This window comes from Thunnus maccoyii, chromosome 5 (assembly GCF_910596095.1).
Source record: "Thunnus maccoyii chromosome 5, fThuMac1.1, whole genome shotgun sequence".
Taxonomy (NCBI): Eukaryota; Metazoa; Chordata; class Actinopteri; order Scombriformes; family Scombridae; genus Thunnus; species Thunnus maccoyii.
The window spans coordinates 10943407-10969340 of NC_056537.1; the positions used below are offsets into that span (position 1 = coordinate 10943407).

The window sequence follows — 25934 nt, forward strand, 5'->3', positions numbered from 1 at the left end:
TTCATATGTCACTCCATCATATTGCTCTCCACTACAGGTCACACCAAAGTCTGCCACTCAGTAGGACCTTTCTGATGTTCGTACGGGGTGAGGTAGTAGGTTGTGTGGTTTCAGGGTAGTGATTTTGCCCAATCAGGAGATAACTATACAACCTACTGCCTTCCCTGAAGGGCAGCAATACTTCACCATGCAGACAGCAGAGGGTGTCATGTGTTCAGCATCAGAAAAACTCCCAGAATCCACAAACCAAACCAGGTCAGCTGTCTGGCCCTGAGCCGTCAGGTCACCTCCTAACCGGAATGTAGACATCCACAACCAATCATAGCAGCAGAGAAGACCAGCAGGTAAAATCTGTTCACTCTAGGATTCGTCTTTGATTTTCTGCTTCAAACAGTAATAAAGAATAAGAAGATTAATCCGTTTGTGTTTGGTGTTTCTGTTCTTTGATTTGTTTTCACATCTCATAAATGGTATTAAAATGTTTCAAACCTAGAGGCTATTTGCAGTTGACTGACTGCATTGGTGGTAAATGGTCTCCAAAGTACTATCATTCCTTTGATGAAGTTTACATATAGTACATATTGTAGTAGAGCAAGCAAGTACTTGACACCAACCACCCATCAACTATTAAATTCTGGTAAATCTTTGTTCAGTTTATAGGTTATTGTCTGTTGAATAGTTGAGAAATGTATTAAAGAAGTTAGAAAATACTTGGAATATCAGTTGAAAACCCTGACTTGACTGCCACTATCCAGTCTTGGGATCAGCCAGAGGTCTTGACACGTACTAAAACCCCGGAGCAGAGCAGATGGAAAGAAGAGCCATGGCACAATCTCACCTCATGGGCTACAGCATGATTCATATGGCAACAGATGATGGTTACAGTATTCCCTCTCTCTCTCTCCAGCCAACAACACACATAAATACACACACACACACACAGATATATGTCGAGGTGAGTGCCAGCCGGTATCAGGCCAACTTGGGCATCAGACATGCCTCACTGTCTGAGATTGCAGCCCTGTACTGTATCTTATATCAAGGTCAGACTTGGGGTTGTCATTCACAGTGAGAGCCCTCGCTCACCCCTCTATCTTCAACTTCATGATAGAGTTAACTGCTGGTTAATATGCATTTTACTCCAAATATGCATGCACAAACATATTTAAATTCTACAGTATGCACACATCCTGGCTCAGTTTGCAAATATGTTGTACTTCACTTTGCATATCATTGTTTCAGACATATCAGTCATGCAAAACGTGCTGAGCTACTTACACATTCGCCAAATGTTTATGACACAATGAGAAGGATTATGTGACACTTCATCTCTGAAGTAGCACAACAGAGAGCTGTAGCATTGCAGTGTGGGGGAAAAAAATCACTACTCTGCTGTATCCCATGTGTCTAGACCACTGTTGGGTGTATTTGTATGTGGGCTGCACCCACTGTGTAGCCGTCCCCCGCCAGCCACCATATTGAATTGATTTGAGCCTTGGCCCCGGTGATAGAGCAAAGTGAGCTGAATACTAAGACTGATGAGACAATGGCTCTGTGTGCATCCTGTCTCTGGGGTTGCATCTCTAAAGGCCATCCTCCATCCCTCATCTCCTCCTGCCCCGCTGCTTCACCGAAAAAATAGCAAAAAAGCTTTGATATCCACCCTGGGATATGCTTTCCTCATGCAATAAGGAACTAATGGAAAGCTTTTGAGAGTCAGTCTGTAACATATGAGTCAGAATTCAATAATAAACTGTTGTTTTATCCAAAGTTGCCAGGAATTTGAAAAGACAAACACTAACAGCGCTGCTTTTTCTGAGCCTTCATATGATGTCATAGCTGTATAAATGGAATAGTGTTATTGATCGAATGTAAGTGGATAGGATTGAAGGCTGTGTGTGGGCAGGTCCCTCAAATAAACCACCGAGCAGCATGCATTTGCTGAGATGAAGAAAAGCTAAGCCTGTATCTAAACAGATTCTGTCACATTAATCTGTGCCAAGGTGATTATAAAATATTCATTATGAAATGTAGGGCAAGGAAATGAAATAATTGATGATTTCTATAGTGATGATATTGATATTTATTCTATATCCATATTTAGATTTTCTGCACATAGACACAAACTATTTTGATGTAATTAATCACCAATATAACTTCAATGACAAGAGTTACTAGGCCTCACACACTGTGTGATAGATATGGCAAAAGCGCCACCTAGTGGATATTTAATCCATATTCATATATATATATAATTGCACCTTATTTACCAAATTGTCATTCTGTTTCTGCATATTCTAATGTTACTGTCTCTTATTATTATGTCAGCTCTGTATTTATGACATGTATTGCATGTCTGTACACTCTTTTGTTGCCCTTTAGGTTCCTCTCTCATTCTTCATTTATTTTTCCCCATTAAAGGTTTTGTTTTGTTTTTTTGTATTTGAATCGAGGGTCTAAGGATGTTGTATGTTATAAAAAATTGTTGTAAAAATTGAAAAAAAAATTAAAGCCGTTTGAGGCAAATTCGTAATATTGGAAGGTATAAATAAAACTGATGACTTCAAAGTATAATATTACAGTACAATAGAATATTAAGTAATTGATCAAACTTGTATTTTGTTGTTGGTATCACTCACAATTGTTTATAGTTTTATAGTATCATTAGGCTGCTTCTTGAATGGAAATCAAAAATTATTGTGTGTCACAAACTGGATCTTGCCACTGCAGATGAAGAAACCGCCATCATCAGTTTGTCAGCAGCAGGTGGCAGCAGAGGTCTGTCTTCTGTCAAACCCCCATTTTGACCCAGTTCCTGTACTTGTAACTATTAAGCATTGTCAAAAGAAGTGCATGCTAACCCCCTTAATACCTCAAATTTATTACTTCATATATGACTGATAACTCCTTGAAATAATGTTTACTTTCACAAGGTCATGTGATTCAAAAGTTTGATTTGACTTATTTTGGCTAAATCATAGGGTTACATGCAATACACTATCCCTGTGCATGCATACCTGCAACATACCATAAACACTGGCATATTTGTATTTGTGTTCTTGCTGATCCAAGTTATAAGCAAGAGTTTCTGAAACAGGCAAAGTTAAACTGAACAGTGGAACAGAGAGTCTTCTCCTCACATGTAATTTAAGGATGGATGCAAACCATAAATTACTTCATTAAGTTTTTGCTTCTTCATAGTCTGTTTTATTACAGCTCGGTTCAGTTCAGGGACAGACATGTTGTAAGCAAATGGGGCAGTTGTCATTATATTATCTCGATTTGGAAAGCATTCTGAGTCTCTCCTTTATTGAGAAACCAGCTGTTATCCAGACAGACTGTCTTAACCGTAACCCATTACTGTGGACTCTCTGCTCTCTTGAGTCGTGTTGCAACGAGCCGTATCTTCTGAGTCTAATGTTTCTCCATGTCCTCCTCACGTGGAGAAATCACCAGTTGCCTGGTCAGGACTGTGGAGGATGTCAGTGCACTGTAGCTGACATCTGTGTGGATGTGTTTGAGCATCATCTATTACTACCGGATTATGCACTGTTTGATTTAAGGTATATTTAATGAAATACTGGACTATGTTTCTGTCTGATCCTCTGAGAGCTGTCAGAACTCTTGTACTGTACTCTACTTCCCATTTTATGCTACTTTATACCTCTGCTGCGCTACATTTCAGAAACAAATATTGTACTTTCTACTCCACTACATTTATTTGAGAGCAATAGCTTAATAATAATAAGCTTAATAATTAAATATGATTCATAGCTAAAGATGAAACGACCTAGCATTATATTAGTTTTACAAAACAGTCCCAAATCAGAGTCCATTTCCTTGCCTTTTCTGGAACTTTCAACCATCTCAACTGTTTAGTTAGCTGTCTTTAGCTGGGATTGTTACTCACCGTGACATCACCCATTGGTTGGTGGACTCCCCTTTGCGGCCTCAAGTTTGCATTTTGACAGTTGTATCTTGGATATTTGGTGCCAGAAGTGACCATATTTGACCCTAACGCCAGTTGCTAGCTGCTAGCAGCTAGCTTGGTTAGCACGGTGTATTTGCAGTCAATGGTTAAGTGGGACAATGCTAATGTTCATTTTTTGCTAGCAAAAAACAGTCTTTTAAACCATTAAAACAAAATGTACTTCCTGGAAAAAACTGAACATGCGACTCCTTAGAAGGTCTTTTAGTGCAACCAAAAGATGAACAAGACTTTTTTATCCAACCAAAATATTAAAAGTAACTTTCATGAACGGAAAACACACTGAAAAAGCGATGGCTATGCCTATACTCTGTGAATCTGGTGTTCCGCCACAGTTATGTTACATAACCAACGTTGTCTCCGTGGTAGCAACTGACTTGTCTGTGATGGCACCCACCTGTCACTCCAAGCAGCCACCAGGTGAGTTATATAAAAAATCCACTCCCATACTGTTGTCATGAACGGGGAAATTAGCTATAGAACAAAACCGTTTTTTGTACCAGACTTTAAACATTTCTGCTGTAAAGTTGGGCATTTTAACATGGGGGTCTGTGGGGATTGAATTGCTTTTGGGGGGCCAGCCTCAAGTGGCCATTTGAGGAACTGCAGTTTTTGGCACTTCTGCATTGGCTTCATTTCTAGCCCCCAAGGCTGCCGCTTGCTATATCCAAGATCAAGACTGAACTTTAATTAAATCAGCTTGTATGTCAACGGGTCCATCTCTGCGTCAACTGAGCGCACTGCATCCACTGATGAAGATTGTGGGATAAGGTTGAAAGCTCCAGTAAAAGTTGATAAATGGACTTTGAGTTTGGACTGTTTTGTCAAACTAGTATTTCTGTGGTCAAGCATTTATGCTTAGTATATAAAGTCGATAAATCTACACATTGACCAACTACAACATTAAAATTCTACTTACACTAATGCATAAGGTTTAACAATGCAATAATATAATACACAATAGTACAACACTCTCAGGGACCATTTTTCTGAGTAATAAGTATTTCTGCATAAATATGTGGAGTATTTTTATAGTGTGGCATTGCTACTTTTACATAAGTAAAGAATCGGAATACTTCCACTGCTCTGTTATTTATAAGTCTAATGTTTCTTTGTGTTCTCATCAGGTGGAGAAATGGTTGTATGACCTTAGAGATGCTCAGTCAACCGAATCTGAAATGTATCAGTACTGATGTTTGTGATACACCACAGTATACTAGGATAGCAGGGTTTGAAACCTCATTTTGAGGTGAAGTTATGCACTACTAAAAGGATACTGGTAGGGAAATTTTCCTCTTGCATACCTCTATTTCCACACGGAGTTGAACTAAGTGTGTGGTTGAACCCAGATTCTCCGGTTGAATCTTCAAGACTCCTCTTTCCCATCATCATTTTCACTGAATAGACATTTCTGATTCTCTCTAGGGCAGTACATGTGAGGAGAAAGTATAATTTTGAGGTAGAAGTGTATTACTTGAGTATTTGAGTAGCTTTAACAACAACTTAACAACAGTTCAGAGGGATATAGCATACTTTTTTACTCAACTTAATCCTTTAAAAGCCATAGATTTTAGATGCAAAACAGATAATGTTCTTATAAAATATGTTGGCTTGTTGTAGATTAAACTCCAACAGTGAAGTAGTTAAAGTTAGCTCTGCCTCAAACACTTACAACATTAAAGTGCTGCTTAAAACATCAATTAAAGGACAAGTAAATTATGAATTAATACTTTTATAATGTGGTATTTCTACTTAATGAAAGGATCTGAATACTCCTTCCATCACTATATAAGTGTGTGGAGGTCGTGAGGGTACACTGTGGTCCAAAGAGAACAGCCAGTAACTGCTGCTAGGCCTTGAGTAAGGCTGTGGGGAGACGCCCTCATTGCTTTGCGAAAGTCGTGGACAGAATGTGATGGGGAGCTGGGACGAGGGCTGGGATGAGGAAACAAGAGCATACAAAGATGCAATCGGCAAACAAGGTCGCACACTCAGCATCTGGCATGATCTGGGAAAGCACAGCCGCTTCATTAATGGGCAGTTTATTGCAACAGTTTTACTGGAAACCACCACAACTTGGCCTGGTGTCAGTATGGAATGCAATGTTTTCTCCAGCTGCCATGTGATTCTCCTGAAAAGTGTAGAGGCTTTCTTATGCGCAATTAGCGGAACTATGCACTGGTGCACATGTCATAAACCATAGCATGTACACAAGAGCATCTGGAAAATGCAGGAAAAAGATTTTCCCCAGATTTTACAGTTTGTGTGATCATCCAAAATCTTGTCGAGTCCTCCAGTCCTGTACTTTACTACATGTTCCACAGTTCTACATGGCAAGGCTTGCATATAAAATATGATAATAAATAAAGTGGTGATGGTTGTTCTTCAGCAGAAGCAGGTTTGTGTGTCAGTGGAAACAAAATACCCAAAATCTGAACATGAAATTTTCCCAAATTTTACACTACATTTAAGAGAGATGTTATTTTCTCCAGTACATTTATTTAACAGAGATAGATACTAGTTGCTTTTCAGATTAAGATTTCACATATAAAACATGTCTCTGTTGACATGTCAACTCTGACATGGGGCATTCTTCTGCAGTACTTTTACTTTTTATACTGTATGTACATTTTGCTAAAAGTAATTCTGTACTTTTACTTTTACTTTTTTTGAAAGCAGGATTTTTCCTTGTAATTGTGTATTTTTATAGTGTGGTACTTTTACCTAAGTAAATGATTTGAATGCATCTGCCACCACAGTATACTTTACCTTTTATACATTGCCTGTTCATAATAGCAATATTTTTAAGTTGTCCATCTATTTTTCAGATTTGTTGTCTTACATAGCTCTCGGCACTGCGCCTATGAGAGCCACTGAGTCAAATTCCTTATTTGGTCAATAAATTTGATCATGATTATGATAATAACTATCATGAAACAAGACATTCTTTTGAGTAGGACTAAGTTATTAAATATTATACTTTTTCAGAATTCTCTGTTCTATCTCAGTGTTTCTATTTTAGTGTTATCAATAAGTTATTTCCATGCATGCACTGAATGTACTGTGTATAATATGTTTATGCATAGCCTATGTTTTGTTTTTATTCATAGCCAGAATTTCATGCCATAAAAGCCTTTTAAACAATTAAAGTCTTTATACTGAATTAAATTGAACTGACAGATAGAGAGAGGGGAACACTTGGATGACCTGGCAAGGGTCATGTGAGGACAGTGTATGTTAATGCAGCCAAGTTTTATTCATTCACTTCAGCATCATTGTATCTGATTATCACACTATAATCGATTATCAGTCCTGCATTTGAATCCTCTATGTTTGCAGTTTAGTGTCTCTCTGTCTCTTTAATTAGTATTTGTTTCAGCAAAGCACTCATGAATGTGCACTTTGTCAGTGCATGTTTAGAGGAAGACTCTGTTTCCGGTTCTTGTTGCTGTCACCATGGTTAGGGGGCGTCCTTCTCAAGGCAATCTTGCTACGCTGTTTCTATTCGCTGAGACTATAGGTGTGTCAGGGGGTGTGGGCCGTCTCTCCGCCAGCTGTCAGTCATGAGGTCACTTCCTGCGGGTGTGAGCTGAGCTTCATGGCTCTGCTTTGTATGGACGTGGTGGGGGATTTTTGACAGCGGCAGCGCTGTGGGGAAACAAACAAGGACGTGCTTGGGGTCGGGGGACTATTTTTTCCCTCCTCGCTCCTCTCTCAATCTTGCACCGACCTTTTCCCGTACCGGCAACATTTCGGACGATATGGTGGCTTCGGACTGGGCAGTCTATTATAAGGTAGATGTCTTCATTTGGCCTTTTATTCAAGAAGTGCACCCCCCCTGCAGCAGCAGAGACACTAGCTGTATGGGAATTTTGTTCAATGCACAGAGATGATTGCAGCCTAGAAACAGCGCATGATATCCACTATCATGTATATATATATCTATGTTATTATTATTATTATTAGAATTTGTCCAGTTTAGCTACACCTAAACCCTGCACTTGATTGTTTGCAGGCAACTGTAGCACATTAATAAATTCTTCCAGGATTATAGGGCCATTGTTATTGTATGGAGGCAGGCTAATCTGATTTCTGTTTGCACGCCTGCGCGGCTAAAGTGCCGCTTGCTCATCAATAGGCAACATTTCATTGTGATGTAAGCTATTCATTAGTGAGCCATGCACTCAACACAAAGGCTATTTATTGGCTTGTTGGAACGTCCTATTACTCTAAATAGCGTTTCTGAATAAACTGTGGATTGCCTATTAGTCTTTATTTTTATTTTTATGAAGGCCTCTGCTCAACATGTGTGATGCACCTGTGACAGTGGCATTAATGTCAAAAGATCCATGCCTTAAGGCTTAATTTATTACACAAGCTGTACACCTGGGGGCTTTTTGCAAACATACAGGTCTGAAACAATGGACAAACCATGACTGCTAGAAACACCTATAGTACATTACAGACACATGTGGTCTTGGAGTGTAAATATAGTGTATCTAGGAGCTTCTTATCAGAGATGGAGTTTGAGCTTTTTGTTAAGTGATTGTATGTCTATTGCTTCTGGTTTTAAATATTTTTCATTTAAGTATATTTTTGGTCAATTTTGGACTTTTTTAGTTATATAGCAGTAAGTAGAGATGCGAGAAAAGGGATGACATGCAACAAACATCCCCTTTTGGAGGGTGAGATTACATGGTCAGGGTCTTAGACCTCTGCACCTCCAGGACGGGTTCAAAATATTGCCTTGAAGTCAGTAGTGGTAATCATTGCTTATGTATTTAGTGCTGTTGCAGCACAAACTTCATACTGTGACGTGCTCAAGTGATGCATGAATGAAGCAGTTATTAATATGTAGCTGCAGGTGCTGTGAAATCATTTCCAAAGTAACCTCAAGGAATCCTTTCCTCTCCATCTCAGTGAATTCATCTCTCCTTGTGTGTTAATATTGTAAATATAGACAACTTAAATATTTGTTACACTCACCTTTTTATTTCCTTTGAGTAGAGTTTGTTGAGCTTGTTTAGGAACGCTCATAGCTATTTAAAATATCTAGATTACATAATTATTCATAAAGTAATGCCTCTCATTACAGTTTTGCCTTTCCATAAAGGGTTTTTACGTTGTGATGATCACTGATTGGAGCTGAGTGAATACTACATGTAGCTATGGCATTCTGCAGCTCAACATGATCATTAGTCTCTAATTAGAAAAGTTACCATTTAGCGTTTCCTCAATAACACTTTTTCTGTGAACCTGAAATTTGACCCAAATCCTACCTGTCTCATTCCCCTAAGCATGCAGCCTTTCTTTTCCCACAAGTAGCAGGATCTTTCTGTAATTTCAGTTGTTTACTTTTATAATCGACCCTTTTCTTGTTGTTGTGTTAGATTAAAATGCCTTTAATGGGGTCACAAATGTTCAGAGGGCTCCCACAGTTAACGCACTTGACTGTGTTACTTTTTTTTAGATGTTTACTCTTGTTTAGACTTCAAAATCCAACATCTCCCGTTGCTTAAATCATGTTTTATTTTTATTTTGTTGCTTCAATTGGCTGCATACTAAAGTGACTGCTGACTGATGCATGGCGACTGAATATTTGTTTATGTTTTGTAATGCACTCGGTTAGCATGGCTTTCATTTTTAGTTAGGATTGGCAAGTTCCAAAAGACATATTTGGCATCTGGAGGTCAAGCTCTTTGCTGACATATTTCCTAAAAGTGAGACTTTGAAGGCCATCTGAAGACAGATGCTCCATTCTGCAGTCCAGTTCTACATACGTAGAGACATACAGTAAACAACTCAGCCCTCTGTGTGCAAGTTCCCCCTCTATTTGCTAACCCTTAAAGCCAGTCTCCACATTGACGTGGAATTTACCCCGGGATCAAAGGTCTTCACTCAGGGCCATTTTACACACCTTATCAATCTGGTGTGAGTCCTTAAAAATCCATTGATGATAGCGTAATGTTTGATGCAGCAGCAAAGTGACAGTGTCTTTTATTTAGGCTCATTTAAGCTAGAAATGTAAAATCAAGAGAAGAGAGATGTAATCAAGAGATAACGTGCATAGCAGACCCTGATCAAATAGTAATTGCAAATAACATTCTTTTTTAACTTAGGGCTAAATATCAAGTCAGATGAAGTCAGATACATATTAAAAATTGTAGAGAGATGCAAGTCTTTTCATATGGTTTCCCAAACACACAGTGGGTTTATTCTCATATGAATGGTCCATCTATGTTTTCGTTATTGGATGCAGATTTTTTTTTAAACATTGCTATGCATGTTTTTTGTCTCCCAGATGTGGTGTTCACTAGACACTCTGTATGACAGGAAGATATGGATCTCACTTACTCTGCATGCATAACATTTTGCATGTAGCACAAGCAAATGACCACAATTTTTCAAGGTTTAGTGCTTGTATTTCATCTTAGAACTTCACTATTGTAATCAGAGGGACACAATGCATATATATGATATCCTTATCTCTTATTCACAATGCATATACAATGTCTTTTGAAACCAACTGCCTGAACTCTGCCCCTGCCCAGACAAAGTGTGTGCTTGCTTCTTTTGCTCAGCCTAAGGGAACCTGCAGTACTTGTTCTTTGCAGAGTTATTTTCTGCTCGGTTGTGCTGCTGCACTCTTTTTGCACTCACAGTTTTGTCTCCAGGAACCTGAGACCTGTAATCAGCTTCTGCCTGGTTCCATTCACAGCTTGGAGAGACAGACTAAGACACAGAGAGAAGAACAGAGTGAGAGGCAGGGTTTTCTCATCTGTCCTGAAACAGGACTTTCAGGTTCTCTCCCCAGCTGAACAGTTTCAAACGTTTATCATTTGTCTCTGTTGCGGGTCCATAAAGAGATGTATTATCAGTATGTTAACCGACAAGAACCCGGTTCCACTGGCCTATTTTTCAAGTCCCTGCATCACCAATGGCAGACAAGCAGTGGAAAATATGTTAACACTGAGCATAGCTTGGAGAGCATGTGTTAGATAAGTCTTAGATCTCAGCATCCAGCTTTTGTTTTCCTTGCATTAAAAGCAGAATGAAATGTAAATCCAGAAAACAAATCCACCTCTTTTAGACTCACTAGCAAAGGTCAGTGGTACCACTAGCATGCTATCAACTCTGCAGGTTCAAGGGCACCTCTGGTATTTGTCACCTGTGAGAGCAAACCCAGAGAAATTACATTCTGCAGGAAGTGTGTCTTGTACTGGAGACTTCTTAGGCAGCATCCAGACTGAAATAAGCCATGTGTTTAAAAAAAAAACAAAAAAACGCAGCCCTGTTATTTGAATGGGGCCATTCTGTTGACACAGTTATGGATTATGGCAAAAAAAAAAAAAGGTTGAATCTGACTCAACTTTTGCTGGACGACAATGCAACATCATTCCCAAGGCAAGTGCACATTCCTGGAAGATTATTCTGTAACACAAACAATGTATTTCTGCTGTTTACCTCATGATTGTTGCGACGAAAGATAAATGACTGCCACTGTGATTACTTTACAGATCAGTAAAAATCCTTCTTCATAGCATTGTAAACCTCTGCTCTGTGTTCTAGTGTCTGATAAGGCTTCGTATTTCATTGTTTCTTCAGTACCCAAAGCAACACGCCCCACCAATATACCCCTTGCATTTTGCACTAGCACGCTATCAAAAAACGCCACATCTTCATTGTCGTCCATATGTTTACTGCATTCGCACCACAGGGACCTTTTGCAAAGGGATCTGGGAAACAAGCGCAGGTGCCAAAAAAGTTAAACCAGGCTTAAGTTTTGCCACAATGCAACATCGTCCGGTATCGTTTGCCAATTAAATACCTGCAGGCACACACCCTTGGATTGCTTTGCAATGTGAACTACTGTTTACCTTACAGTTGTCTACGCCAAGATTTTAATGATTGTGGCCTTGATTAAGTTGTAAAATCCTTCCTCATGTTATAAACAGCTTAGCGCTGTTTTGATGTATGTGCCGTCAAACTCGTGGATGTGTTATCATTTGCATTTTGTTTTCTTAACTTATTGCTATTTCAGTCTGAGCTTGGTCTTGGTATAATTGGCTGTTTGTAGTCATGTCTATAGTCTTTTTGTTTTGCAACTTGTGTCCTCTATCCCCCAGGTTTGACCTTCATCTGAGCCAGGTCTATTCCCCTTTGAGCCTTCCTTATGGTAAAGTCCCTCTTGGTTGATTAGATTGGGGCCCTCCAGCCAGACTTACAGTAAGCAGCTCTGGTCAGGAGATTGTCTGTGCTAATGATCCAGGTTGGACCACTGTATGTAAGCGCAATTTGTACTTTGAACCAAGAGGGGTCTTGACATGAGGAGTTGGCTGGTCTTGAAGAAACTTTTTTTCTCACCACAAGCTCTTTGTCTCTTTAAATCCTGTGTGTCCGGTTTGCTTACATCAGTGTCACATCTCTTCAACAACCAGTTTGTCCAAGACAGATACATTGTTGGAAGATTTACTCTTGTCAGCTTGAAGCAGTGCGGACTGATCTTCATCCACGTGAGCCAAGGCCTGTGGAAATCCTCATCAATGACCTATCCCTTGTCTTATCTACTCTCACATTCTAATTCTATTACTGGCGAAGCCTACTCAGTTTTGACTGATGAAGACTAGAACGGGGAACGAGGCCTCTATAGTTATCATCTGATGTAGTTTTGCTTGTTTTGAGGTCTTTTACACTAATATGAACGTTGACAGTGCGCATTAGCATGACAGATGACCATGCCAAAGGTCAAGGCAGGGCAAAGATTGTTTTGTATGAAGGCTGCTATTTGTGCCAATTAAACAAAGTCTTTCAGCTTTCAGATTCAGCATACCCATATGGCATCTGTGTAGCTGAACTGCAGTTTTAAGCAATAAATATATATAGATATATATGTGTATATAAATACACAAAAGAGCCAAAAGAACATTTTGGTCTGAAGTTGCACTGAGTGATCCTACTACAGTAGCAAATTAGTGTTGTTCTTTCACCAGCCTTGTGTGCTGCATGCCTCCCCACAAACACGTAGGCTGGTTTGGCAGCCAGAAAGGGGGAACTCAGGACTCCAGTGTCATGCTGGAAAATGTAATAAGAGACACACAGCTGTCTGAGCAGAGAGAAATGCTCCCAGCTTCATGTTGTTCTCATCTCAGTTTGGGTAATTTCTGGATTTTTTTTCAGTAATATTGAAACTCTGTATCCAAGGATACAGTATGTCTAATAATAATGATAAAAAATACACACATCAAAGCATTATCACACAATGATCACACACAACCAATAAATGTTGGACAGGAAACTGAGTTGTGATAATCAGCTAATCGACTAATCATTTTAGCGCTATAAATTAGTGATTGCTGCACAACAGGAATAAATCTGAGACTTTCAATCACCTCCATATAATGTAGCACGCACACTATCATCCTCAATCAAGCCACGGCATGTAAAACCTTATATATCTCCTGGCAGTACTGTGCTCAGAGTGGCCAGTCAAAGTTACAGACCGAAAGCTTCGTCTGCTGTCCTTGTGTCCCTCAGTTGCCAGGGGATGAGGGTATTGTATCTTGGCAGAGCCTCAGGGGACAGAGCAGCTGGTAGATCGTACAGACTCACTTGAACATTCCCTTCTCTTTGTTACCGGCCATGATATGTACAGTACATTGTGCTGATCACAAACTGCTTCCTAAATTGGTCTGTACCAATGTTTAGAGCAAACTGTACATAATATTCCAACTTGCCACTCTTTATATTTAAACCTAGAAAAACTTCACACCACTAGAATTTAATTTCTACCACCCTAAAACATTTAGAAACTCTTGAAAAGCCATATCCACATGCATCGCATTTCCTATCCTAATTGTGGTATTCAGTGTAGATGCTTAATGCTTAATATCGCAGTAGCACTTCCCAGAACAGTTGCAATATATCAGCGCGATTATGCATTGAGATGAAAGTCAGTGAACAGAATAGACCCAGGACAAAGATAGCATAGATCATAAAGAGTGTAAGTTAAGGTGACTCACAAAGGCATTTTATGGTGTTGTTAGCGCAGTTTGATATATGTAAGTGCCACTTGTGGCTGCAGTACAGACATTGCTGTGTTGTTACCCCAGCCCTACATCTGTCAAGTGATAAAACAGCTGTAAATGATTGCTGCAGTTTCCCCACTCTGAAATTTACAGTTTGGATGTACTTTAGGGATGTTTAGTAATGGTGACCCTGCTTGATCCTTGTGACTGATTTGGAAATAAGCTCAGAAAGTGGCAGCCAGGACCTGGCGTTTTGCACAGAATGGACATGTTGCTTAAGGTCAGTGTTGTTAGTGATTGGTGAATTTAGGGATTTTTAGCAGCTGGGAACAGTGAGGGTCAAGCCTCTCGCTGTTTCAGCTGCAAATACATTTAAGACATGGATGTAGCTTGCTAAGCCATGGCTGTACTACAGGTCAAGGTTACACAGCAGCTGTGTCATTTCTCCATTTGACCCCACTGTTGCTGATACATCAGACTTCATGCAAAGCAGGACTGTTCTCTAGTACTGAATACAGCCACCAGTATATCATGACCACTTTAAATCACTTTCCCTCCTCTGGCTTTGTTCTGGTCCTCTGAGCCAGATAAAGAGAGCCTCATTAAATCAGATTCATTTTAAATCATATGCTTTTAAACATGATTAACTGCACCATCAATTGATTTCTCAATGCTTTGGCATGCAAACCAATCATTTACATGTTATTGGGAATATTTAACTAATATTTATGCTATTAAATGCTTCATGTTTCAGACAAGTAAACAGCCAAAAATGCCTCAGCCCTCGCAACCTTATTACAAACAAAACATTGGAGATAATGACAGCTGGTTAGGTTAAACATACTTCAGAAAAGTATGAAGAAATGCAAGTATTTAAAAACATTTCACCTACTCAGACTAACCCTGAACCAAAATATTGAAGAGATCAAGCTCTGATTATAAGATTATTAATGTGGCATGCAGTCGCACACCCAAATTCATGTCTGAATTCCAATTTTAAACATTTTCTTCATTGCCCTCTGTTTTGGCTAAACTGACAATCACAGGGCATCGATTGCTTTCAACATGATCACCAATTGAACAAACTGGACAAAGTTATGTCTTATTATTTTCATGCACTTGTTTTGACTCTATTATACGCACATGCAGGCACACTTTCCAGCATGTAATGGTGTGCTATAAACAGCCAGCATGAAGGGTCAGGTCACCGTAGACCTTTGAGGTAACGTGATACACTGTCACATTGCACCTTCTGCAGTGTTTTATGGTCAATTTGTACAGTGTGGTGCTCTGTCTTCTGACAATGTGAGTGTGTGTGTGAGCATTTAATTATTATTACACTGAACACGCTGTCAATCCAGAGGTCAGAGTCCACTGGGCTTTATGTAACCTACTGTTTTTATTTCTCAACTCAGTGCAGCAGTGGGTGTTGGATCTGCGGACAACTAAAGCAACAGCTCATCTTGAGTAACACTTGTGCTCCATAAAAATCACAAGGCATGTACATTTGGAAATAGAATAATTGGGAAACAAGTTAGTTACCTCTGTAGTTAAAAAATCTATTTTGAGTAAAGTAAGTCCTGGAGGCGTGATCCAGTTAAGTGAGTCAACAGAAGTACTTTTATCTTAGGTTTAGTTTATTAGTCATGTTATTTATAAGGACTGTTATACACATGTGTAGACAAATGCACTGCTTGCACCAAAAATGAACAACAACAGGGAGGTTCAAAAATCTATTTAAGTGTTTCCTAGTAATAGTCTGTTTGAGTAAACAAACTGATGAGACAACTGGTAGGTGTTATCTCACCCAGTCTCTTGCTCTGTATGCGGTTCTATATTAAAATTAGATACTGAGATGGAAGTAAAAGGGATAATTTAGTTCTTAACACTTTTCTGGATCTCAGTTGGCTTGACCTGTGGTGGTAACAGATTTATTATGTGTCAGTAAACATATCAGCCAACACCATGCAGCACCATGCCAGTGTTTTCTTTTTCATGTTTTGGCCCATTTACTTAAAATCATGTATAAATGTATATTTGAATCTCAGCTATGAGGCCAACATGGACACAGCTGTGTAAGCACAAAGTGCTCAGAAAATGGAAATGTGAACAGTTCCTTTGAAAATGGGCAAACTTCATCTGCTGATGATGCTTAAAATCATGTAATATGATGATGATGAAAACCCCAGAACAGATACTAAATGGACCTCATGATGGGACATGCTGCTGTGTGTTTAAGACATTTGAATGTATTTTTTTCAACCTTTCCAGGCAGCCATTGATTCGGTTCATTTACATATGTGAATGTGTTAGCTAACGCTTGAAACTGAAATTGTGTAATCCCTCGCATCAAGTTAATATTTTTCAAAGTTACATTATCATTATGAGGTAATATCGTGCAGATGTTTCAAATCAATCTGCATTTAAACTGCATTACCACACAACAATAATGTAAGATTGACAAAAATGAATAGAGACTTCATGGTAATGGATAACACAACTCAAGCAAGTTTCAACAGTCTGTTAATAGACTTTCATATTGCACAATATGAATGGAAACCACAGGATGTCTGGAAAGTTGAGGCACAATACATATAAAAATATACAACTTTATAGCATGCATTTGTAATACATGACTTATAGATTAGAAGGCAACAGACAAACACACCGGTATGGACTTTCAAGTCTAAAAATAGCATCCCAAATTAGCAGTGTGCTGGACATTAAACTGTCACTGACCCTGAAATGACAAGGTAAGTGGCCCGATAACAGAGTGATTGAACTGTTATCTATCATATGGCTCATCTGTCACAAACTACAGCTAAAGTCCAATGTCAGTCACTTCCCCCGGCCTGTACTTTGGTCAGTCTCCATAATGATAAGAGGGCACCGGCCAGCATATCAGCTCTGAGTGATAAGGGTTCACTTGAGTGTTTACTCTGCGGGCACGGTCTGAGTTGACCTCATAGAACTCTTCAAACAAATGGTCACGCAGAGCTGGCGGGACAGCCCCATCAGCCCATATTCCTGCTCTAAGACCACTGTTATGCCCCCTGGGGCCCTTCGTCTTACAGGCCTGACAGCACTCAGACCACAGGATGGGTGGATTAAACATTAACCTGTGGTTTGGTCAGTTTGACACACACACGTACACAAACACACACTGAATGATCATACAGAATCTTGGAAAGAGCTGGAAGTCATGTTGTCAGAGGCAAAAGTCGCATGAAGATTTTCAAGTTTGTGAATGAAGAAGGTAGGGTGATAGAGTTTTGTTTACTTTAGTTAATTTTGGTGTATAAACTGTACCTAACGGTCTTTGACAAAACACATTTTATAGATTGGTGACAATTCTGAATTTATTTGAACACAGTAGACAAATAGTACATGAGCTATTTATCAGGGTTTTTTTTCTGTTTTCCTTGCCAAGGTATTACTCCTGTACTTGCACTGCAGTGTTTTCAGTAATGTTTTTTTTCACACCTTGGTGAAACAAGCTCGTACACACCTCTGTTGTCTTGGTCTGATGCCAGCTTTATCTTTATACTGTGTATTTGTCATCAAACTCTTTGCCGTTTATTGTCCTCGTCCTTGAAGGATTTGGAAAGCATATATCTACTGGACGCCCCAGAGACAATACTTATGGAGGCTGTGTGATTATACCCTCTCAGCAATCAACTGTGGCCAGATACCCATCATTGTGGATGTAGAGATGTCACAGGAGCAGATAGGATGATCCCTTTGAGTGATGAATATCACCGCTGAGACGTTAAAAGACTATCAGCTCAACAGTGCAGGTGATTTTTAGATCATTTTCTCTAAGATTGAAGATAGCGGTGTAAACTGACTTCATGCTGTTCTATGTCCTTTCCTGTGGGGAGAGTAGGGGGCTGTCTACATCCCTGGGTCATGTTCAGAGTTTATGTGCCTCAGCCAGAGCTTACTAGCTGCTTCGTGGCCTGTCTGTCTAATGTAGGTCTTGACTGCGATTGATGTGCGTAACGTGGGGAGGGGCTGAGTGACCATGTTAAGCAACTGTGCAGAAATCCATCGGACGATATGGATTATTTATGCTCCACTGGTGCATCCGGCCCTATGATCACTGGTACAGACTTCCTAATACACATTTAACCTATTTTTGCAGCAAACCATAATGGGATTTATTGATTTCAATGAGAGATTGAATTCCAGTGGTAGTAGGTTGTAGTTGTCTTCATATGCCTGCTGCCCGCCTTTCACTGTTGGTTTCGATGTGTGATCTGTGTGTCGGCATTGCCATGGCATCGCCATGGCGACCCCAGTGGCTCTTGGTCAGCGGCCTTTGTCAATGTAACCCCCCATCTCCCCTTTTAGACCCTAACCCAAACCCTAACACACACACAAACACATATGACCTTGCTCATCTTCCACTCAGTGTGTGCAGTGCCCTCAGCAGGCTTGGTTGAGTGAGCATAAGAGAGGTCTTGACCTATGGGACAAAGGCTTGCTGTTACCGTAGGAACGGCTGTTTTCTTTCTCTCTGCTTTGAGCACATTGCTGATAAAGACCTTGTAATGTAGCTTTACTGACATTCCTCTCCACCCCCCATGTCTCTCTCTCTCTGTATGTCTCTGTCTCAATCTCCTAGACCTCTGTAGTCTGCAGCTAAGCGGCTCTGTGTTTACATTCTCAAGTTGTATGTTGGTGACAACATGAGGTTAGCTCGGTCCATCAGTTCATAGCTGCTGGAAGGGGGTCATGAGTTCAGAAAAGGACTTGTGTTGCATATGTTATTTAAACAGAATGTCATGCATGCTCTAGGTGTCTGTTGACACAAAACCGCGTCTACTCAACCTTACACTGATCTATATCTGCACTGTGTCAGCAAATATATATATGCACTCAAAAAGTCTCTAATTACTTCAGGAAAAAATAGTTCTTGAATGTTTTGCAAGCACAAATTGATCTTATCTTAGCGCTAAATAACGACTCACCTCGATTAATGGAGTGTTATCTGAACAGACAGCATGGATGTTAGTCAAGCTGTAGCCAAGACGCTTCTTTTATTTTTCCCCTTGAAGCAGTATTATAATGAGACAGTGCTGAGTGAAGTGAGTGTATGAAACAGGATGTCCTCTAAAAGAAGACCTGAGGGTCTGGAGCTGGAGGCTGAATGCTAAAGAGGTTTGCTTTATTCTTGCAGAGCTAACACTGCCTCCATTCAGAATTACAAGTATATTGTAGAGTGAGTAGCTCACATATCAGGCTTCTTTCCATGTAGAGTATAGGAATCTCCTTTACTATGAGGTTTGGTTCAGTTCTTCAGGGCTGTGTTTCCTGATGATGTATTTAATCATTTATTGTTTCTTTACTGATTAACCAAAACATTAAGTAAGAACAGTCAGTTGACTGTTTCATTAAAATACTACTGCTGCTATATTTATTAATTGTTGTGTTGTCTTTCCCAATGGCTCCAACCTTGAAAAGTTTGTATTTAAATTCATGCATTTGCCAATAAACAATGCATCGTTAATTTCCAATGGTTTTAATGGAGGATGTAGTGCTTTCCCATTCAAGTGAAGACTGATTATAACATCTTTGACCTCTATTCGCCAGAACATGCATACCATGTTACCATTAAAATAGCACTCCACCGATTTTACACTTGAGGATCAGTTTACTCATCAGCTTATGAAAATGGCTGTATAAAGTCTTCGTGTTATCAGGGTTATTTCGGCTTTAGCCTAGAGACTTCAAAATTTTAACAGAAACTTGTCGTGTAAAGTTTGAAAGATGTGGGCATTTTCCATGAAAAATGCTATTAAGTTGCATTATGGGAAACGTGAGATCCAGAGTTTTTGGCATTTGACAAGGAACTAAAAGTCAGAATATCTCAGCTTCTGCTGCACAAATTTTTTTTTTCCTTTTTTTGTTCAATCTGACCATGGGACAAATACTCTAACTTGGTGGAAGTGCAGTACCATATCACCAGAATAGCCCTTTCAGTTCCCTCTTGAATATTTGGAAAAAGTTGAAGATTGCTGACACACTTGTTTTCAGTGCACGAGCAAATAAACTAATTGTTATTCGTTCCACCTCTGTTATGTGCCATAATGATAGCAGCAAAAAGAGTTATTGGTGTAAACGTACTCAGCAATTCGCTATGTAAATTTACTCAAAGTTTTATTTGAGAATCTGTGATTTATTAAGGAAAACTCAGTGGTCATCCATATCCACATCCATCCATATTATACCATTTTGTTGGACCTTGAGCTTGTTCTTGCTGTTAGAATATATTTATATATGTTTCAGACTTTGAGTTATATCATTCATCTGCTTTTTTTTCATGCCACCTGCTAATCTCCCACCAGCCCTGGAAGTGTGTCCCTGTTTGTCAGTGGTCCAGGTTTTTGCAGTTTTTTCCTCCGCTAAAGGGTTAGAATGCCATAGACAGAGAGATTAGTTACTATTTTTGATTTGCCCTCTGCTTTCAAGCAAAGCTACATGAAAGTTCTCCATACTGTACTTTCAGTCGCTGCCTCAATGGGATGCCATTCATTTCTGTCGTCAGATCTTTTAAATAGAATCCCAGGGAGTACTTAGGGCTGAAACTTTTTGAGTACGCCGTCACTCTCTCTTCTCAAATATCTTACAGTACATTACACAGTAAGGGGTAAGTTAAGGTTAAACTAAAGGCGGTCATGTGTAACAGTGTGGAATGACTGAGAACAACCAGCAGCTGCTATCTTATAGCCACCCTCACCCCACTTCAGCCCCCCTCCTACTGCGTTTGATGTTCTTAGCGGGGCCTGATGGAAAAGGCTTACTGAAGATTGACCCAGTTTACATGCGGATGTATGAAGTTTGAATATGTGATGTAAGGTCCATTCCTTCTGCCAGTCTTAAGCCACAAGGCAAGCCCACTTCTTAATCTTAGTGCACCTTCAAGTATAGCTCTGCAGCTCCTCCCAGTCCCCACTCTGCAATTCAGCAAAATCTCACCCAGCTACAAGCCTGTCTGTCATGTCTTTTCGGGGCCAAGCCCAGACCCAGCCTTCCCATTGTAGCGCAGCCTAAGCCAGCCCAGTGACCTACATTTATCCCTCCACCTCTCTTTGCCTCACTCTATCTGTCCTTCGGTCCTCTGTCTTTCTCTTTCTGCAGCACTATAAGGTTTGAGAGGATAAGGTTACTGTATTTGGATTGAATGGCTCAGGGGACTGGAGGGGCTTGTGTTGTGTCATAGGATATGTCCTTCATTCCTTCATTGCCTGCTGATCCACTATAGCAAAATGCGTCACCTGTTGGTGTGGAAGGCCACACATTGCATCAGCACTACTTAAAAGTCCTAAATGTAACCCATCCATGCCTGAGATAATTCAGTATAATTCTGTGTTGTTGATGTTGATAATGATGCAATGCTGCAGTGCATTTCTGACAGAAGTGAAATCATTGTCTTGACTTTCTCTGTCTGTCTACCTCCCTTTGTTTCTATATCACCTCTTTGACCTCTTTGTCTATTTTTTTCCCCATCACCCTCCCCCTTTATCTCTGTCTCCAGTCTGATGATTGAGAGTGCCGACTGCCCGCTCTTCCACCACGATGGTCGACATGGAGAGCCACTACCACCCCCCTTCACCCCTGGAGGACTCTGTGCTGGGCAGCCCCCTGTGCACCGATGACGACTTCATTGGCGGCATGGAGGAGCTACAGGACATCTCCCAGTCCATGGACAGCAGCGCCCTCAGCTCACTTGATGTCCCAGAATACCAGTACTCCAGCAATGGCTCCGAAGGCTCCACTGTCCTAGGTGAAAAAGGTCTTACTGTCATTGAATTGAAAAATACTGTATATTTAGGTAAGACGTGGTGAGATAACAATGTGGAGTTTGCTCCCACACTGTCATTTCATAGTTTCAAAGTGTCCCCTGCAGCTCAGTATAATCTCCTTGCCATTGTTGATGTTTTTAGAGCAGGGGTCCCTAGGTTTAGCCCTTTAATCCCTAATTTGCTCCAACTGAATGTTCAGACAGGACATACACACACTTCAGCTTATTTAACCTCTTGCCTTTACCTACAACAAGGCTACACTAAAAGCCTTTGACAGCCTATTTTTACTCCGAATGTCTGACTGACCCAATTTTTCTCACCTTTGGGCAGTAGTCCCTTGATCCTGATCAATATGTCCTTGTCTGTCTCAGACTCACTGAGTCTATTGATGCTTTTTCCTGCCCATTTTCTGCCAATTTCCTTCTATGTTTCCTGCTTATTTGTTTTTCCTTATATACTTCTCATTCTCTGTACTCCCTCCTTCTAGCAATCTGTCTTCCTCTAGCCCTTCTCCTCGCCCCATAGCCAATGAGGAATTCACACATTCCTCAGCCACCACGCACCACCTCTCAGGAAACATCCACTTTGCTTCCGTGTTTCCTCCTGAATAGAAGTCCTGTGGACATCTAGGAGATTTATGCTACTACCAAATTATGCAACAAGCGAAGAGGCTGTGAATGGTCTAGGAAGATAAACATTTGTTGGAAGAATAGAAGGTATGAGTGAGGGAGAAGAGAGGAAAAGAGAAAAGAGAGGGAACTGGTTGGAGAAGGCATCACGGAAACATTTGATGATGTGATGATGTCATGGAAAAGTCAGTGAGAGAGTGTTTAGGATTTATTGGTGTTTAGGAGTGCTAACGGTGAGAGACGAGAGCAGAAGAAACACTGACATGCTTTTCTTGTCCACACTCAGTCAAAACATGTGCATTTGCACCAGGCCCACTGCCAAATGCTGTTTATCCCCATTCTGGCGTCTCTCTCCCAATTCATGTGGCTTGACTTAGTGCCACTGTTTTGTACCATTTCGTCTTTGCTATTTGTGTACTGAGCAAGTTCTACCAACCATGTTCCCTTCACAAGGTGGAAATAGGAAACTTTTGGCGACCCATGGCAAACCCCATGACTTGTCATCCATGAGGAATAACAGTAATACTACTCCAACGCTGTTATGCTTGTCACAGGCAACATGCCACAAACGGCAAACTATTATCTCTGAATGAATAGGTGCTGTGATGGAACAGACTGTCTTTGTCGGCCCAAAGAGGTCAAACTGTATTTAAATTCCACCAGTTGTTTGCTAGAGGACTATGGCAAAATACAATAGGGCCATCATATGTTCACCTTTCCAAAGATATTAATTTGTGCACCGTGCATAAATTACAGAAAGGAACAAAACATAAGATTGGTCATGTTTACTGAGCTTCACCAGAAATAGAAAGAGTTCAAGAGGACAGTATGCTTCAAGTGAAGGGCTTGTTGGATCAAACAGCATCTGAAACTCTGTCCTCCCTCACTAATTTTAGTAACTTTTCTAGTCCAACGAAATGTGTCAGCAAATCACAGTCTCTATTTTCATTCCTTACACAACCTCCTCTGTCTCTTTTTGCACACAAACAAGTGCAACACCATGAAAACCTTTGAGGAGAGATTCAAAAGCATGCAACATTATCCCCATTTGGACAATTATCATGTCTCGCCCTTCTTTATGATGGCAGGCTTTTGGCCGCGCTGTCAAAATGTTTGCCTTGAGACATAGTTGGATGACATGCTGCACCAACTAGTTTGTTTCAAGCATATCCTGAGATTAGTAAAGAGGAGGTAATGCAGATTCCAGTTATGCTCCATTTCCTGTTTAGAACCTGCACTTGAATCAAAATACTCAGTAGACATATATTATTACATTTCAAAATGTTAAAATACTCAGTAGACATATATTATTACATTTCAAAATGTTAAAGTTGTGAGAAATAGTGCTTCATAGAGAGCACTGTTACAATTTGGTATTTCCAGCTATTTCCCATACACAATAGAAAATATACAGTTATCTCATGAATGTACACATTATCTAAACAATAATGATTAGGACTGCAGCAGCAATGGAAACGTTAGATACAGACATCTTCATTGAAGTGTGTTTGTGCCCACTTTCAAATCAGATGTGGTCGTCATACCAAGAGTAAGGGGCCCATCTGATTGAATGCTCAGTCCAGGGTGGCAATATTGTGAGGGTCAGAGAGGCTGGACCTACAGTCTATGGACTGGACTGGTTGGGAAAGTCTGGAATTGAGTCTTTTCCCCCCAAAAAAAAACTGCCTAAGTGCTTTTCAGTCAGGTGCTTTTTCACCACTGGATCACCACTTGTGCACAACAAAAGAAAATGTGGTTTGTTTGTGGATTTCTTTGTAAATTGGAAATTCTTAATAGGCTAATCAGTGTGCCTTTTAAGATGAATGCATTGGTCATGGGAATAGTGCAATGACATGTGTAATCAGCTATATACTTGTGTTTTTTCTAGATGCCCTGACCCCAGCATCCAGCCCATCATCAGTTATTTACGGGGTGGCAGCAGGCCAGGAGGACTTCACATCTTCCAGCTCATCGCTCAATCTGGAGTGTCGAGTGTGTGCTGACCGTGCCTCGGGCTATCACTATGGAGTCCACGCCTGTGAAGGCTGCAAGGTGAGATGGAGACTGCACACATAAATGACACAGTCAAACAAGTGGTTCTCTCTTTTATGATACACTTTGGTGAAGGCTAGATAGAACATGTGGGTCTTACTAATGGACCTGCAGTTGTTCAAGGGCATTGTTGTGAAGATTGGACCTGTGGCCATTCTGTTATGGGGCTGCCAAGCCAACCTGTCACATATGCCTCTGACTCTATTTCATCTTCACACCCTACATTGTGTTTTACTAGAATCATAAACAGACCACTAGATACACATTAACCTATTTCAAGACAATATACAATTTTTACAGTATATATATCCATATTTGGAAGTATAACACAGAAGAAAGTAGGCCATGCCAGGCCAGAAATCCAGAGGCAGTGTGTCTTGTGACTAAGGATAACTCTGAAAAGCATCAGAAATAACAGGCTCGGCTTTCACACGTGGTCGCACAATAATCTTTCAGTTAATTTTTTACCAGTCATGTTGAAAAACAACCCAAGGCAGTTTTTTAAGAGTCACCAAAGGACAAAGATTAGGTGTGTGTGCATGTGTTTGTGCACCTTTGTGTTTATGTGTTAATATTGTGTTTTGTTATTTTTAATCTTGGTCTTAAATATTCTTTAGTTTTCTTTTTTCGCTTCAATTAGTCGATGAAGGGAACAAAACTGAAGGAAAAGTTGCAGCTGACACTTTTCTACACCTCCGCACTGTGAATCCACAGAGCTCAGCTAAATGTATCAGTCAAGATAGGAGTGGGTGTATGAATTTCAGGAAGTGATACATAAACTCAGTAATCATGTCAACATGCTGTTACATAAATTTCCACATTAGAGCAACAGGCCACTGAGAATGTGTGTGCGTTTGTGCACTAGCAGAATGACTATGTCTCTCTTTACATGCAATAATGTATGTGTGTGATTGTGTGTCCATTCATCAATATGTAACTGTCCCAGCTGGACAGAGACCTTTGTCAATCCACGGGGCCGAGTGAAAGATATGTGACCTATCCAGGGTGAAGTAGTAGGGCTGTAAAACTGTAAAACCACAAGTTATCACAAAGGTCAAGGTAAATTTGTGTAACTTAAAGTCGACCTATAGGATGGAGCCATTTAAGGCGCATCTTTCAGAAGTGACCTATGAAGTGCAAAAGGGTAACGGTGAAGCCCTGCTGCAATGTGAGCAGGATCTATTGAAGCAGATTTCTTGATCAAATCCATCATGATGCGCCAGCAAGGCATGTCCCGTTTGAAAGGATCCTTCAATTAGGAGAGATTTTAGGCATATTGCCTTTAATACAAATGCGAACATTAGAGAAGTGACAGAAAATGAGGGGCGAGAGAAATGGGGAAGGACATGCAGTACAGATCCACAGCTGGGAATGGAACCAGGGTAGTTGTGATCACAGCATATGGTATGCATCCAGGCGACTATGTCGCCAC

The 25934-nt window shown here is 40.2% G+C and overlaps 1 protein-coding gene and 1 long non-coding RNA gene across 4 annotated transcripts in view; both read left to right on the forward strand.

Annotated features, from left to right (window-relative positions):
- LOC121898007 overlaps positions 1 to 416 on the forward strand; it is a 41801-nt gene extending 41385 nt beyond the window's left edge. For all 3 annotated transcript variants that reach the window (XR_006096331.1, XR_006096329.1, XR_006096330.1), the window contains one exon: positions 38 to 416. This is a non-coding gene — a long non-coding RNA (uncharacterized LOC121898007). The remainder of the gene's footprint in view (positions 1 to 37) is intronic.
- A 7166-nt stretch (positions 417 to 7582) lies between these two features.
- Positions 7583 to 25934, forward strand: part of pparab (peroxisome proliferator-activated receptor alpha b) — a 33266-nt gene continuing 14914 nt past the window's right edge. The window contains exons 1-3 of the mRNA XM_042411797.1: positions 7583 to 7782; positions 21554 to 21802; positions 24339 to 24502. Coding sequence (XP_042267731.1) covers positions 21595 to 21802; positions 24339 to 24502 — 372 coding nt within the window. The 5' untranslated portion in view covers positions 7583 to 7782; positions 21554 to 21594. The remainder of the gene's footprint in view (positions 7783 to 21553; positions 21803 to 24338; positions 24503 to 25934) is intronic.